Raw genomic sequence first — 13,797 nt, forward strand, 5'->3', positions numbered from 1 at the left:
AAAACACAAGACTGGAAACCAAGGAGAATAAAATATAAAACCTTCTGCTTAAACCTTCCCCTTGAGGCAAATGTCGTTTTTCACTTTTTTAAACTTACTCTTCCAAGGTCAGTACCTTTTCAAACCCATTATCCTCAGCAGGTAGGGATATATACTAGGTGGGAATTAAATATAGAAGCTAATCCCTTAATTTGCTCTATCAACAAAAAATCTATTATGTCAATAGATTTCTAAGCGGTTCCACCAGCGTGACCAAGTGTTAAAAACAGGGCACTCAGGTTTCAGAAAGTTTTCCCAAGTCATCCTGTTTCCACAAGAATATAACTGTATTCTTTTTTTTAATCATCAATACTTCACATGTAGTAATTATTACAGAATTAAAAATCAGATTATTTTCAAGTAGTGTTGCAAGACTTAAACAACAACACTGACACATGTATGTATTTGCATATATATGAAAAGAAAGCACAAGTGAGTGACTAAGAGCATAAATGGGAATAAGAAATAGATAACATTGTGACTACCCAGCCTGCAGGCAATAACTAAATAGTTAAATCAAGCAGTCCATGTTTCACTAGTGGATGATTAAATTATTAATATGCCATTTTAGGTCATGTCAAAATCTTCAGCCTGAAAAAAATATTTGAACCATGAAATAATTTAATTCTGAGCTTTTGAAGTAGTGGTGTGTTTTTAATAAGAATGGGAAAAAGTATTTTTCTTCCTATTTATGTAAGTAGGTAAGCCAGAAAAAAAAATACATCAAAAGAAATTATACATAACAGAAGAAATTCTCCTCTTAAGGTCATAAATTAATCAGCTACAGATAGATGAGAGGAAGTGGAGGAAGTCTGACGCACAGACCGGTGAAATATGTTTACATTTGCAACTCCATTAAAGAAAAGAACTTCCTGTAAAGAAACATTGGCGTGCAGGCATACAGCTAAAGAGAATGAATTCTGGTAAAATATAATCGCAATGTGTCAACCTTGTGTGCTACGTAGTGCCTGAAAGGGGGAATATTCTAGAAACAGTCCCCAGTCTCAAGTTTTAAATTATTTGCATTTGAATAAGAATATTTAAATATCAAATAATAAATAAATTACATTCTCAATGTATCTTCCGTGGTATCAGAGATAACACAATGTGAAAAGGTACTTGGTTTTGTTTTATACACATAGCCCTCCTGTGGTAGTCATTTGTATGCAAATCCTGTGAAGTCAAGCCCAAATGCCCAAATTCTCACTCTCCTTTGCTTGAAATAGGAAAGGTATATTTAGTAATAAATTTAAGAGCAGTGAACACAGATGTTCAGCAAAATCTTAAACTTCATCTAAAGAACAGTCATAAAGCATCACGTGGGAGAAAACAGGAAAAATGGCTCAGAGTCTTCTTTTGCGTTTCCTCTACAAAGACATGGATCTGTATGAAATATCTGGCAAAAAATTAAAAGACTCCAAAGTTGCCTACTTTCTAGCATGAAGCAAAGGAAGAGAAGCACTGAAAGATGCCATAGAAGTGTTTTCAGGCAGCACGTAAAGGAGAATGCAATACACGTAAAGGAGAATGCAATACTGTGGCAAGGCATTTGGGAAATTCCTTCTTGTTACTGGTAATTCTGCTATTTTTCTTAATTTTCATTTGATTCATATCCTTGTAAGGAGACAGAGATCTGCTTAAATGTTTACATGAAACTTTTCTATATAAAACATATCAAGGAAAATTTTATTAAGAAAAGCTCTTGCAGTTGTGCTTCTGGCCAGGGAAGAAGTAAATACTTGCATTTTCAGCTAAATTTTATATCATTATTACCCATAAAATTCAATTAATTCAATAATCTAATACTGATGGGGAAAAAACAGGGTTTAAATTCCCTTTAATGACCAAGGAAGTGGTGACTGGCGGAACAGGACATAAACGTGGCAGACAGACTGACAATAAGAGACAAAAAAGCATAATTCAGGCAATTAGAACTAAATATAATTATTTGTATATTCAGTATGTCCATCCTATTTTACATAAGAAGTTCAGCAAAGAATATGAAAGAATTCTGATATCTGTTCTCTTTCAGCCTGAATAATCAGAAGCTTCTTACTTAATTTACTATTTACTATGTATTTACCTTTGTATGTATTATCTTTGCTGTTCTTACCTACGGTGCATAAGCTTCCTCTCCTCAAAGCTTTCCTTATCACGTATATAATTGCTTAAGTTGCTGTATTTCAATCTAATCATGTCAACAAAGAGTGTTTCCTCTAAGGGATGAGCGTAAATCTGCATACACAACACCATAAGCCCACCTTAGTGTGGGACTTAACAGTAAAATATTATTACTTGTGTCTGCGATAGTGGTGGATTCTGAGACACTCAGATTTTGAGACAGCATCCTCTTGGAAGAAGCCTCTGTTTCAATAGATCGGCGTACCAAAGTTGGACCACCCCTAATTTGCAATGCAATAGTAACAAATCATCATTGTAAGCCTCGAGAAACATCAAATATTGCATGAGAAAAGGGGCCATAAACAAATCATCTGTGGTTTCAAGACAGGATGCTGCTATTTAAGAGAGACACATTTCATCCTGGATTTACAGTTTCTTTTGTCATAAAAATTACTTTTATCCTGGCAATGGAGTCGTAATGGTAATTCATAAGACCTCAACATGTACTATCGAGCTTCAAAATAGTTCTGTAAAATACTGAGATAAATAAGTTGTTGCTTCTTTGAATACCTAAACCTTGTTTTACACTATTTTGCAGTGTATTAAGCAAAGTAACTTGAATAGGCTGTGAGATTTCATATGTGTTCTTAATAAAAAAATGTATCTCACCACTAACTGGTGTTCCCTTAATTGATTTTGCTTGTTCAGTGCTATTGGACAAATCACATTTTAACTGATTATATATAGTCCTTTGGTACTGCTTTGTCAAATCATCATGTTAAGCTTTGTACAGAAGTCGAATTAAGATGTATAATTTGAAAAAAGGACTAAGAATTTTGTTTAGTAACTGCATATGAATAACCAGAATACATATTTTATTTGTTTTCCAAACTGAGAAACTGGAATTCACCAATAAATCTACACTGAGGAAAAATGGATAAGCTGTATACCTGTAGGTCTTTGTAAATTCTTTTGAACCAATATCCTTCTCAGAGTACCATCCATAGATGATTCCTCTATGTGAGAGCGATCTCCAATAACTGTCCAGTACATCATCCTAAAAGTATTAAACATAAAACATAAACTGGATGCCTATAAAGAACCTCAAAACACTTCACGGATATTAAATTATTATGGGGCTTTCAGCCTGCATGAAAGATGGCATATAACTGATCCTGATTTACATACAGATAAAGCGAGCATGGAAGTTAAGCAAGTGACTTGGAAAAAGTTAGACATCTGTAGATATAATTTTACTTCTCTTACTCTACTTTGTATTTTTGTTTGAATTACCAAAACAGAGTAATGTTGAAACATACACACCCCTTTTTAGGATTTACAGCAATTGCATATGGTTCTCCTGCCATGCTTGTAAGGAGTCGTGTACAGTTTGGTCCGTTCAATTGACCTACATTAATGGAGTATCTCAGACTAGTCCAATGAGTTGTATAGTAGCTGAACCAGTGCATCCTGGAATGATCAGTCCAGTAAATATTCCCAGCAACCCAGTCAACAGCAATGCCTCTTGGTCTTTTGAATTCTGGACACTAAAAAGAACAGATGTTCAAGTTAGATTTTATGGAAATGAACTCTCATAGCAGATTTATGCAAGTTTCTTCACAGATCATTGATGTAACTTTTTAGAGTTAAGTAACTTTCACCTGTAATACAGTGAAACATGTAAAAAGACTGCATTAGGAAGACAAATTCCACCTGTAGGGGGTAAACTCTAAGTGATTTGCTGACAGTTCTATTCAATGTAGAAGAACAAGTCAGTGCTTCAAAACTCAAGCCTAAGGTTACCTACGTTAAAAAATAGGCTCTTAGGCATGAATTACTTCAACTATTGATACTGAAGCAAATAAATGTTACACACTGTAATGAAAAGGGAAAGGAGAAGGAAGAGTCATTATACAGCTCTTATACTCTATGCAGAATACACAGAACTCTGGTATGATGGCCCATCCCAAAGCCCTCATTGAAAACAGTGTTTGAGACCATCCATATGTTTATGCCTGCTCTGCAGTCTGCCAAGGATAAATAAAGTCACTGCATTTAGAAAAATACATAAAATTGCCACTGTATTCTGACCAATACTAGTATGCAATGGTAGGGAAATTTTCAGTGTTCCTCATCCCATGCTGTTACCTGCTACTGTGTTCCATCACTGATTAAAAACAGAATTTGTCCAATATTCAGCTTCATATATATGAGGTTTGTCTGATTACAAGTTCAAAATTATAAACTATAACATCTCTATTACAATTTCACAGTTATCATTAAGGCCTAGATCCCCAAAAATGGTCTTAGGGATAGAAGTTCACATTGCATATAGGAGATGAAAATGTTTCACTAAATTTTACTGTAATGAGTGCAGAAAGGATTAAAATTTGTAAATAAGGGCGACTCAACTATTTCTTGCCTTAATTTAGCATATAATGAAAAATGCAAGACTTGCATGAGCTAAATACATATACAATAGTTTGTTTGTTTACCTATAATGATAGCAAGTTAAATTATGAACAAAAAAGTCTGTTCTGTGACGAATGCAGTAACAAAATGCTAACAAACTACATAACTAAAAATCAGGAAAGAAAATGCTAAAATAACTTGTTTTCCTCAGGTGTCTGAGTTCCCTAATACCACAAGACATTTGTAGGCTATTTTCATCATAAAATGAAGGTCATTTCATTCTCTAGGTGAAATAATAGGACTGTAAGGGTGAATTTAGACAATTCATTGCTCACAAACCTTTAATTCTGAAAAAATATCATGGAATGCATGTTCTAGAAATATACAGAACCCTGACTTTCTATTTTGATGAGTATTAAAGCAGCAAAATCAATCACTGCATTTACAAAACAGTATTTCTTTAAAACTAGGTGATAGTAATTTTTTAAAAGTTAAACAAAATAATGTATCATAATTCTTTGTTATAAAATGATGATATTGGCAGCTTTTGCATGCAATGTTTTTTTCCTTTGTTACATTATCCAAGCAACATTCATGTAAAGGACATGATACCCTAAAATGTGGGTATTTGCTGATAGGCATCATTGTATTTTTAATCCAAACTTCTCCTCTATAGTTGAGAAGAATTAAAAGAAGTGAGATTCCACCATGTTAAAGATCAAAGACACAAGGACATTACCAGAAGAAATGAAAAGCAGCTGTGTAGAGTGAGAGATTAAAAAAAGAGAATAAAAAAACACTAGCTGATGCCATGGCCATGTAATTCTCATGTTCATTAAGTTCCAGCCTAGGTACATCATATTTCTGATGTCTTATGCACCTCCTCATACTGTCTAAGAAATTTACTTACTGTAAATGAGCTTTTACCTAATAGCTTATTTGGATTATGCTAATTTTAAAGAATAATTTTGCATACAGAATAAGCATGAAAATACAGGAACAAAATCACATCAATATTTTCTACAGTTATTTTAGCCCACTTTGATGCTAAATATGTACAACTTAGTAGAAAAAATGAGCTTTGAAGCCTAATCGCTTTCTAGCGTGTGATAGTTTCTGCACAACTACTGACCACGTCAGCCGCCAACTTTTGATCAGAACAGCTGCCTGCTGTAAAATCTGTTTATAAGGTAAAGAATTAAGAAAAAAACCCAACCAAACAAAAGGCACTGGCACCACCACACAAAAAAAAAAAACCCAAACAAAATCAAACAAACCACACACAATTAAATAAGAAGAAAATAAAAGGAGAGAGAGAGGAGAAGAGGAGAAGAGGAGAAGAGGAGAAGAGGAGAAGAGGAGAAGAGGAGAAGAGGAGAAGAGGAGAAGAGGAGAAGAGGAGAAGAGGAGAAGAGGAGAAGAGGAGAAGAGGAGAGCTGCAGTAACAAGTTGGATTTGGAAATCATTTTGATATAAGGGTACATTTCAGAAAAGATTTTCAATCCCTAGAGTTGAGTTCGGAGAAAATATGTTACAAATGCACAGCAGGCACCTATCATCTTGCAATACACAGCGTTTTAACACAGGAAAACTAAATTACAAATCTAATTTATATCATAAGCACATGGGAAGCAATATTTTCTCTATTTATTTTACAGATGGTTTTGGTGTAACATTGCTGTGGAATACTGTAAACCAATAATTTGGTGTTCCTTAAAATACCTTCATTAAAAATAATACGTTGTCTAATGATATATTATTATAACAGTAAAAATAAATGAGAAACAAAAATACTAAAAGACTTCTAGACTTCTACTCTCAGAAACAGAAATTTTTCATTGATAGACAAGAACCCCAGTAGGTGCAATGATTCACCAAACCATCGTTTCTATTACATACATAGGGACATTTAAAAATTCCAGCTAGATGATTGAGACCGAGAGAGTCTCCTAAGTACATAATTAAACCTTATCCATACAGAGCGCTTAACCTTTTGGAAGCCTAAATGTTTAAATCAGTGAACAGCTGAAAGGAGCAGTACAGATGTTCCTTAAATATTCCTGGGCCTGAATACCTGTTATCATCACTGAGCACTATAGAGGAGCTCTCCTGTGATAATGGAATCATGGGGTGTATCTAGACATCCCAAAGTTTGGAACTGAGCAGGAAATTCTTACAAATAATAACTCATTGCCCTTGGAAAAAATCTTCTCTATAATTAACAGCACGAGGCAAAAAATACCCAGGTTGGTTAGATTAACAGAACAGGGGAGTGACACAAAACATTTCTAAGAGTAAGCTGGAAAAAGTTTGTAAACCACACCTTACATTTTATAGATTTCAAATTAGTGTCTACAACATCAGTTAAATACTAAATTACCTACCTAATTCATATAATGTGTATTAACAGAACACATTTAGGCTATGATCTCTTTTACCTGAAGTTTGTAGAAATTTTAAGTTTGGTCACCTCTTATAAGGCATGGTTTTCAAATATGAAACCTCATATTTTTAGTAAATTACAGACATTGTTGCAAAAAAGGCATATTTAAAGAAAACAATCTAGAAATTGTTTCTATTCACAGCAAAACACTGAATTTCACTGGGCCCTGGGGGGCAAACATTTGGAGTATATTCCTGGATAAATCACACAATTGGTTAAGGGCCCTTGTTAAGCTATCAGAACAGTGGGGCTGGAGCAAGCTGCAAATATACTCGTAAAACCTGTGGGTTTTTTTCTTCCTGTTATATCGTACAATTATTTTAAATGTTCAGCTTTGTTTCCTCTTCCATGAAAAACATGAGTTTGAGTGGCAAGTCACTCTGTGTTGAATATTCACCTCAGACAACTTCTACATCGCTCTCAAAGGATTATGCCAGTAAACAGCTGCCCCGTTATCACCAATTCACTTACACGGTCTCAACTCAGTAGAAAGCAATCCTCTTCTGCATCTGTCAATACACTCTGAAGAGTTGATATTTACTATTTCCTTTAATGCTTCAATCTGTACCAAGCTTAAAACTCCTTTTGCAGAAAAATACAAGAGATACTTAACACTATTCTCTGAGGAAGGCTCTTGATATGCTAATTCCATGGAGCAATTTTAGTTGAGATAGATTTTTGCATTAATGTAATTACCTGAAAATGCAGGTGACTTTGTTCAAGTTTACTGTCTTGATTTACATATCAAAGTCTAGATACAAAACTTATAATGTAACTTTCGAAAACTTATCCGTTAAAAAACTTAGGTTAAAATTAAGGAATTCTCAAGGTTTTCAAAACCAAATTTAAGTGACAATATTAAAGCAACACTATAAAACCAATTAACCTACTCACCAGTTACATATAAGGCAATAATATTTGAGTATTAATGAGGTAATGCTGGGAAAATATTCTGAGTAGTTTAGCACAGTGAGAAGTAAATGCTTTACAAATATAAATGAAATGTGCCTAAGATATATTCAGATACAATCTGCATTTTCCACATACAGATTTATAAAATAGCTTTGTAAGGCTTGGCTCAAGCATCTTCATGAGCACCGACCTGCACTGAAGAGTGAGAGGAAAATGATGTATAAAGAAAAATACGAGTTTTTCAACAACCTTGAATTAAGAGGAAGTGACTAGAAAGTATTCTTGCATAAAGGTGAAACAGAGATATAAGAAGGTAAAAATACTTCAGTACTTCAGAAAACATAACAGTAATTCTAATAACATCTTTTCATTTTAGTTAAAATAGGGAGACAACATCAAATCAGCCAGGAAATTTTCAACCCTGGACTTTGAAGAGGTCTCAAGGAAGCTTATATTCAGTTTTATGGACCTGTAAGAATGTATATATCCATCAGAGATGTTGTGGGTCAGCAGACTACACTTATTCCTTACAGAAGGCATCTGCATATTAACCAAAAAGAAATAAAATAGAGAAATTACGACATATCAAGGCTAAAACGCTCATTAGGGGCAGTCAACTTGGCTTCACCAAGGGGAAGTCGTGCTTGACCAACCTCATCACCTGCCTGGACACCTTCCTGTGTAACCTCATCTGGCTGTTCCTGTTCCAATGGGGGGACTGGACTGGATGATCTTTAGAGGTCCCTTCCAATCCCTGACATTTTGTGATTCTGTGAAAAAAGCCTCCATACTTTAAATTCACAAGACTTTACAGATTTGTTATTTTGTAATGATGGTACAGAGATGTGTCTATCAGGATTTCTTAGGCACAGGTACCTGCCACATTTCAATGAGAAAAAAAGTCACAGAAGAATGACTCCGCATCTTCAAGACATACTTTGGTTCTCAAAGTATCCTTCCCCAAAACATGACACACCTGACCTGCTAGAAATGCTAGGAATAATCTTCTACTTTAGATCTACTTTACATACACTTTCTGTCAACAAAATCTAGATGACTCCGTTCTGCGGTGCAGATGGAAGTGGTGTTTTTTACCGCCTTTTCCCATATATATGCCATGACAGACACAAGGTATACTTAGTGTCCATTGGTGTCTACATCCCCAGGCTTTTTGCCCTGCTGGCATCAAAGGTCAGGAATGTCACTTGTTTGCAAAGGAAGTATCCTTGGATGAAAGGTACTTAGAAGTGGTCACAGATGTGTAAGAGTTGAATGATAAATGAGAGATGAGTCTATTGTTGCTAAGGCTGTTTATTCTACTGGGTATATAAAAGCATTCATGTGAGGTAAGGTCACCCTTGTTACCTCTCCAAAGTTTAAGAAAACAGCCAGAGAGCTGTTATTTCTAGCCTGATCTATTATTGGCCAAGAAAACATAAAAAGCTCTCCTCAGCCACATCATTTAATAAAAAGAAAATAAAAAAGTAAATTTACAGGATAATAGAAAAATCAGTGTAAAGATCACATTGCTATCTTCAGCACTAACGCTTCCTTGAGAATTTTGTAGACATATATTAGGCAAAATGACTATCAAACGGCATTTATTTTATTTTCAAGTAAAGACTACTTGAAATTACTCAAGGCTATAAAAATCCATGTTTGCTGTAAAGTGCAAAATGACATTTATGTTTATTCAAAAGAAGATACCATGCAGTTCAACATACAGAGGAATAAATATTTATTATTCTAATTTTAAAATCTTTGTCAGAACATTGCTAGTATTATTGTTTACATGGTCATTATAGAAATTAGGCCGGTCTTTGGCCTACCTACTCTTCCTGTTTTGCAAGTATTTGAAGTTCATGCTTTACTTTAAACTAGGTGTTGCTTATATATGTCTATTATATCCTCTCTTATCTCTTAAAATAAAAAAATCTTCATAGTACATAGTCTTTTCCAAGCCTCCAGTGTACTGCTTATTTCTCTGTGGAAAATTTTTTAAAATACTATAATTTTAAACTTGTGGACACTCAACCAAGTCTGCCACAGCCTTGAATGGAAAGGCATTAATAGACATACATACCATTTGAATAAAATCATTACCAGCTAGAGCTTTTAATTTACTAAATCAGCACATTATAGACAATCAGAATAGGAAAGTATCTTGAAAGAAACTTGGATCTTATAATCTTTAATTTTGCTCACTTACTATCAAGCCGCTGTTACTTTGCCTTCTCTCTCTGTCATTAAGTTTTCTGTAGAAAATCCCTCCTGGATTAAATTGAGTGCTCCAAACAATCATGTCCCCTTGAAAATACGCATCCAATCCAGTTATCCTTGAATTATGTTCGATATGTGATACTTGATGATGAACATCACTGTAGTTGAATGGATATGCAAAACCCAGGATGTCAGTGTCATTAGCAACATAGAGAACTTGATCTTCAGAGCCTAGGGATTATTATAATGAAACAAAAATAAGGTAAATGTCAACTAATGCAAAAATCAGCATTTTTCACTCAAGTAGCTTTTTGGTGTTTATCTGATATAATTTCTTATATTGAAAATGTTTTCTGATTGTTGAAGACTGCAAAAACACACACACTCCAGGCAATAAACGCAACTCTTCATGCTCTGATACCAATATATATTACTTCAATCCTCTCCAAGCTCACATTATGACACGGGGGACTATAATTCAGGAGTATGTAATAGAAGAATGTGAAAACTTAAAGGAGTACATAAAAATAGATTATATTATGTATTAAAGACATATGAATCACTGTGCGTATTTTTATATGTGTGTTGTGTCTAGAGGGTCCTAAATGTATATATTAAAGGAATGCAAACTGCCAATATGCATTATTTCAAATTGCTTAATTGGAAATTAGAAGTGGAATGATCCTATCTTTATTGAAGGCAGTGAAGATTTGAAGTTACGACACCAGCAAACTAGAACAAAGCTGCTACAGAATATGTGCAGTTGTGCCTTCTATCTCCGCATTTCAGATAGTTAACATTTATGGATACCTGTGAATGGGTGATACTTAGGGATACCTCGTTACAGTTGTAAAATATATTACTTATAAGAAAATGTGTCTGGTATCTATTCGTTAAGTTCTGAGAAAGTTTCAGATTTGTTGGATACAATAGAAGGCACGTGAAATTGTTTAGATTTCCAATTTATATCCAATTTTTCATAGAGAACCAACTTAAAATACCATCTGTCCAATATATTTCCTCCTTATGAGTATGAAATACCAAAAATAATTTGTTCCCTCACTCCTGCTAAATACAAGAAGAAAGAGGAGTTCTATTAAAGCACATATCAATGAGGAAAGAAGGAACCATTACATGTATTACAATGGAAATGAAGTTCGTGGAAAATTCAGATGTAGAATAACAATTCCCACATTTTTGAATTATAAGCCCTCAGAATTGTGTCTGTTTCTATAATAACGAGCCACTATCCACAATTAAGAACCTTGTTCTTTCCCATGTCATAATCTGATTGTTTCTTCAGTAATAGGTAATGATGCTAAATCTTGGTAGAGTCCACATTACTTATAGAGGACATTACTAATGAGTCATTAATATGACCTTTCTGTAAGTTTGCTTCAAAATATGAAAGAAATGTGTAGATACCCGACTATGACCATCTAGCTACCCAGCACACGTGTACCTGCATTACTGACTGATGTGCTACAAAGAAGGAAGAATTGAGATCAACGTGATAGAAGCCGTTATGGTTCTAGGATGTATGTCCACAACATGTGCCTGCTGGCCATACGGTTCAGATCGGGTACTGCTCATTCTTGGGCATCAGATACACACAGAGATGTAGAAGGAGCCACACTTTGTAACTTCAACCCTGGGTCTGCACTGAAGACTCCAAGTATAGGTGTAAGTCAAATTCACACTAAAATCTCACAAAATCACAGGGGTGATTCTAGGATCAGACAAGACAGAAATAACATCTATACGTGCATGTTTCTTTACCTTCACTGGACCATGATCTAGGCAGCTGATTTATATGAGGAGTATATTCTTAGGTAACTAAGAAAAACTTCACTTAAATGACTTACGTAAGATTTCTCAACAAGACAAAGCAAAACATGTTAACTCCAGATATTACTTAATTTCTCCTAGAGGTCTAAACCGTGCTTCTATGAAAGAGTTAATTCTTCCCTCAAGCTTCTATAGCTTCACCAGAATGCTTACATGCTACTTTATATAGAATCTCTGTTTTTCTTATTTGTGTGTCTCTGTTTGTAAATAGAGAAAGCTGGAGCTAGAAATGGACTTTCATATTAAGTACATTCATTTACATGGAAGTGATAAGAATTTCCTGCTAAAGGGAACGAATGGTAAATCTGAGCAGTTTGGGGAATTAGTTCCGTGCACTATTCAAGAAACATTTATCTAAAAATAAACTGTATATGGAACACATTTGTGGTGCCAACCACGCACATAACAAACGATTTTGTACTGCCAGTCTATTTCGATTTTTATAGCCTTACCTTTTGCTATGCAACTGTTATTCCTCTCCTTATAATTTTTCTCACATGCACATTTGTATGACCCCTTAATATTATTGCAGTGTTGGGAGCAGGCACCAAATACCATACACTCATTGATATCTAGGAGGAAGAGAATGGTAATTTATATACCTGGAGCTTAATACACTATTATTTAACATGTTCAGAACGTCATGGAACAATGCAGATGAACAAAAGGAACTCGCAAGCATTGATATATCTCGCAACAGCAAAAGGAAGCCTCCTGCAATTATCGCTACTGTTATTTCTGCTGGAAATTATTTCTCCATCTTTCTTATATCAAACTATTATAATCAGAGCTTGAAATAGAGCTTTAAGAATGCAAATGTTCCTTACAGTGATCTCCAACATTCCTACTCCTGTTACAGCCAAAACTACGTCATTACCCCTTACTGGAAAGGCTCCTGTGTAAACCTTTTGCTTAAGAGCTGAACAATGAAGTTTTTGTGTGCAACTATCTATTCACTTTGATAGTCCCACTGATGTGATCTCCACTTTTTCTGTAAGTTACTGCTCACCAGTAAGAAAATGAATTCACAACCTATTCTTTGGGAAACTAGATTTATCTTTCTCATCAACTCTTTCATTCTAACAACTATGTCATCCTTTTTTTTTTTCTTGACCTGTGTGGCATTGTATATATTAAGACTACATTTTCTAAGATATTTTATTTTCAATCTGTTTATTTTAATTTCAATTTGTCGCTTTATTCATCTTCGTTACTTTAAGCATCCCAAAATATTCTCATATCTCAATCTAAACACCAATCTCAATTGCTCAGTTAAATAATCTACTAGACCTTAAGTCACCCATTTATCCCTTAAATTACAAAATGACTGAATGCTCTGACCTGGAAGTTTTGACATTCACAATCAATGTTAATCTTTGATACCCTCTCCAGGTAAAATGCATAAATCTACATCCTGTAAATCCTTTCAGTTTCTTTTCTTGATTTCCTAATCCCATAGCTATGAAACAGTTTTTATTCTGCAGAAGAAACTATGCAATATGTAATGTATATATGTAATACGTATCTCTCCAGCACAGAAAACTGACTACACAGTTGACTTTTAACACTTTCTAGCAAGGGATGATGGAGAAGATCTGTACCTTCACACTGCCTATTCCTCCTGTTCCTCTGAAATCCAGGTTTACACTGACACAGTATGGATGTTTTTGTTTGATTACAGTATGCATCATCTCCACAAGGATTCACACTATCTTCACATGTATATTCGGTGACACCTAAATATAAACAAAATGTCTAAAAACTGCTGACAAAATATGTTTGAACTGTTAAAAATGAGATCT

The 13,797-nt window shown here is 34.5% G+C and overlaps 1 protein-coding gene across 1 annotated transcript in view; it reads right to left on the reverse strand.

Moving 5' to 3' along the window:
* Positions 1 to 13,797, reverse strand: part of LRP1B (LDL receptor related protein 1B) — a gene marked incomplete at both ends in the record, with an annotated part of 678,833 nt that overhangs the window by 50,289 nt on the left and 614,747 nt on the right. The window contains 5 exons of the mRNA XM_080346793.1: positions 3,111 to 3,217; positions 3,484 to 3,707; positions 10,137 to 10,378; positions 12,448 to 12,567; positions 13,597 to 13,731. Coding sequence (XP_080202919.1) covers positions 3,111 to 3,217; positions 3,484 to 3,707; positions 10,137 to 10,378; positions 12,448 to 12,567; positions 13,597 to 13,731 — 828 coding nt within the window. The remainder of the gene's footprint in view (positions 1 to 3,110; positions 3,218 to 3,483; positions 3,708 to 10,136; positions 10,379 to 12,447; positions 12,568 to 13,596; positions 13,732 to 13,797) is intronic.

Source organism: Nesoenas mayeri, assembly GCF_963082525.1.
Source record: "Nesoenas mayeri genome assembly, chromosome: 6".
Classification (NCBI taxonomy): domain Eukaryota; kingdom Metazoa; phylum Chordata; class Aves; order Columbiformes; family Columbidae; genus Nesoenas; species Nesoenas mayeri.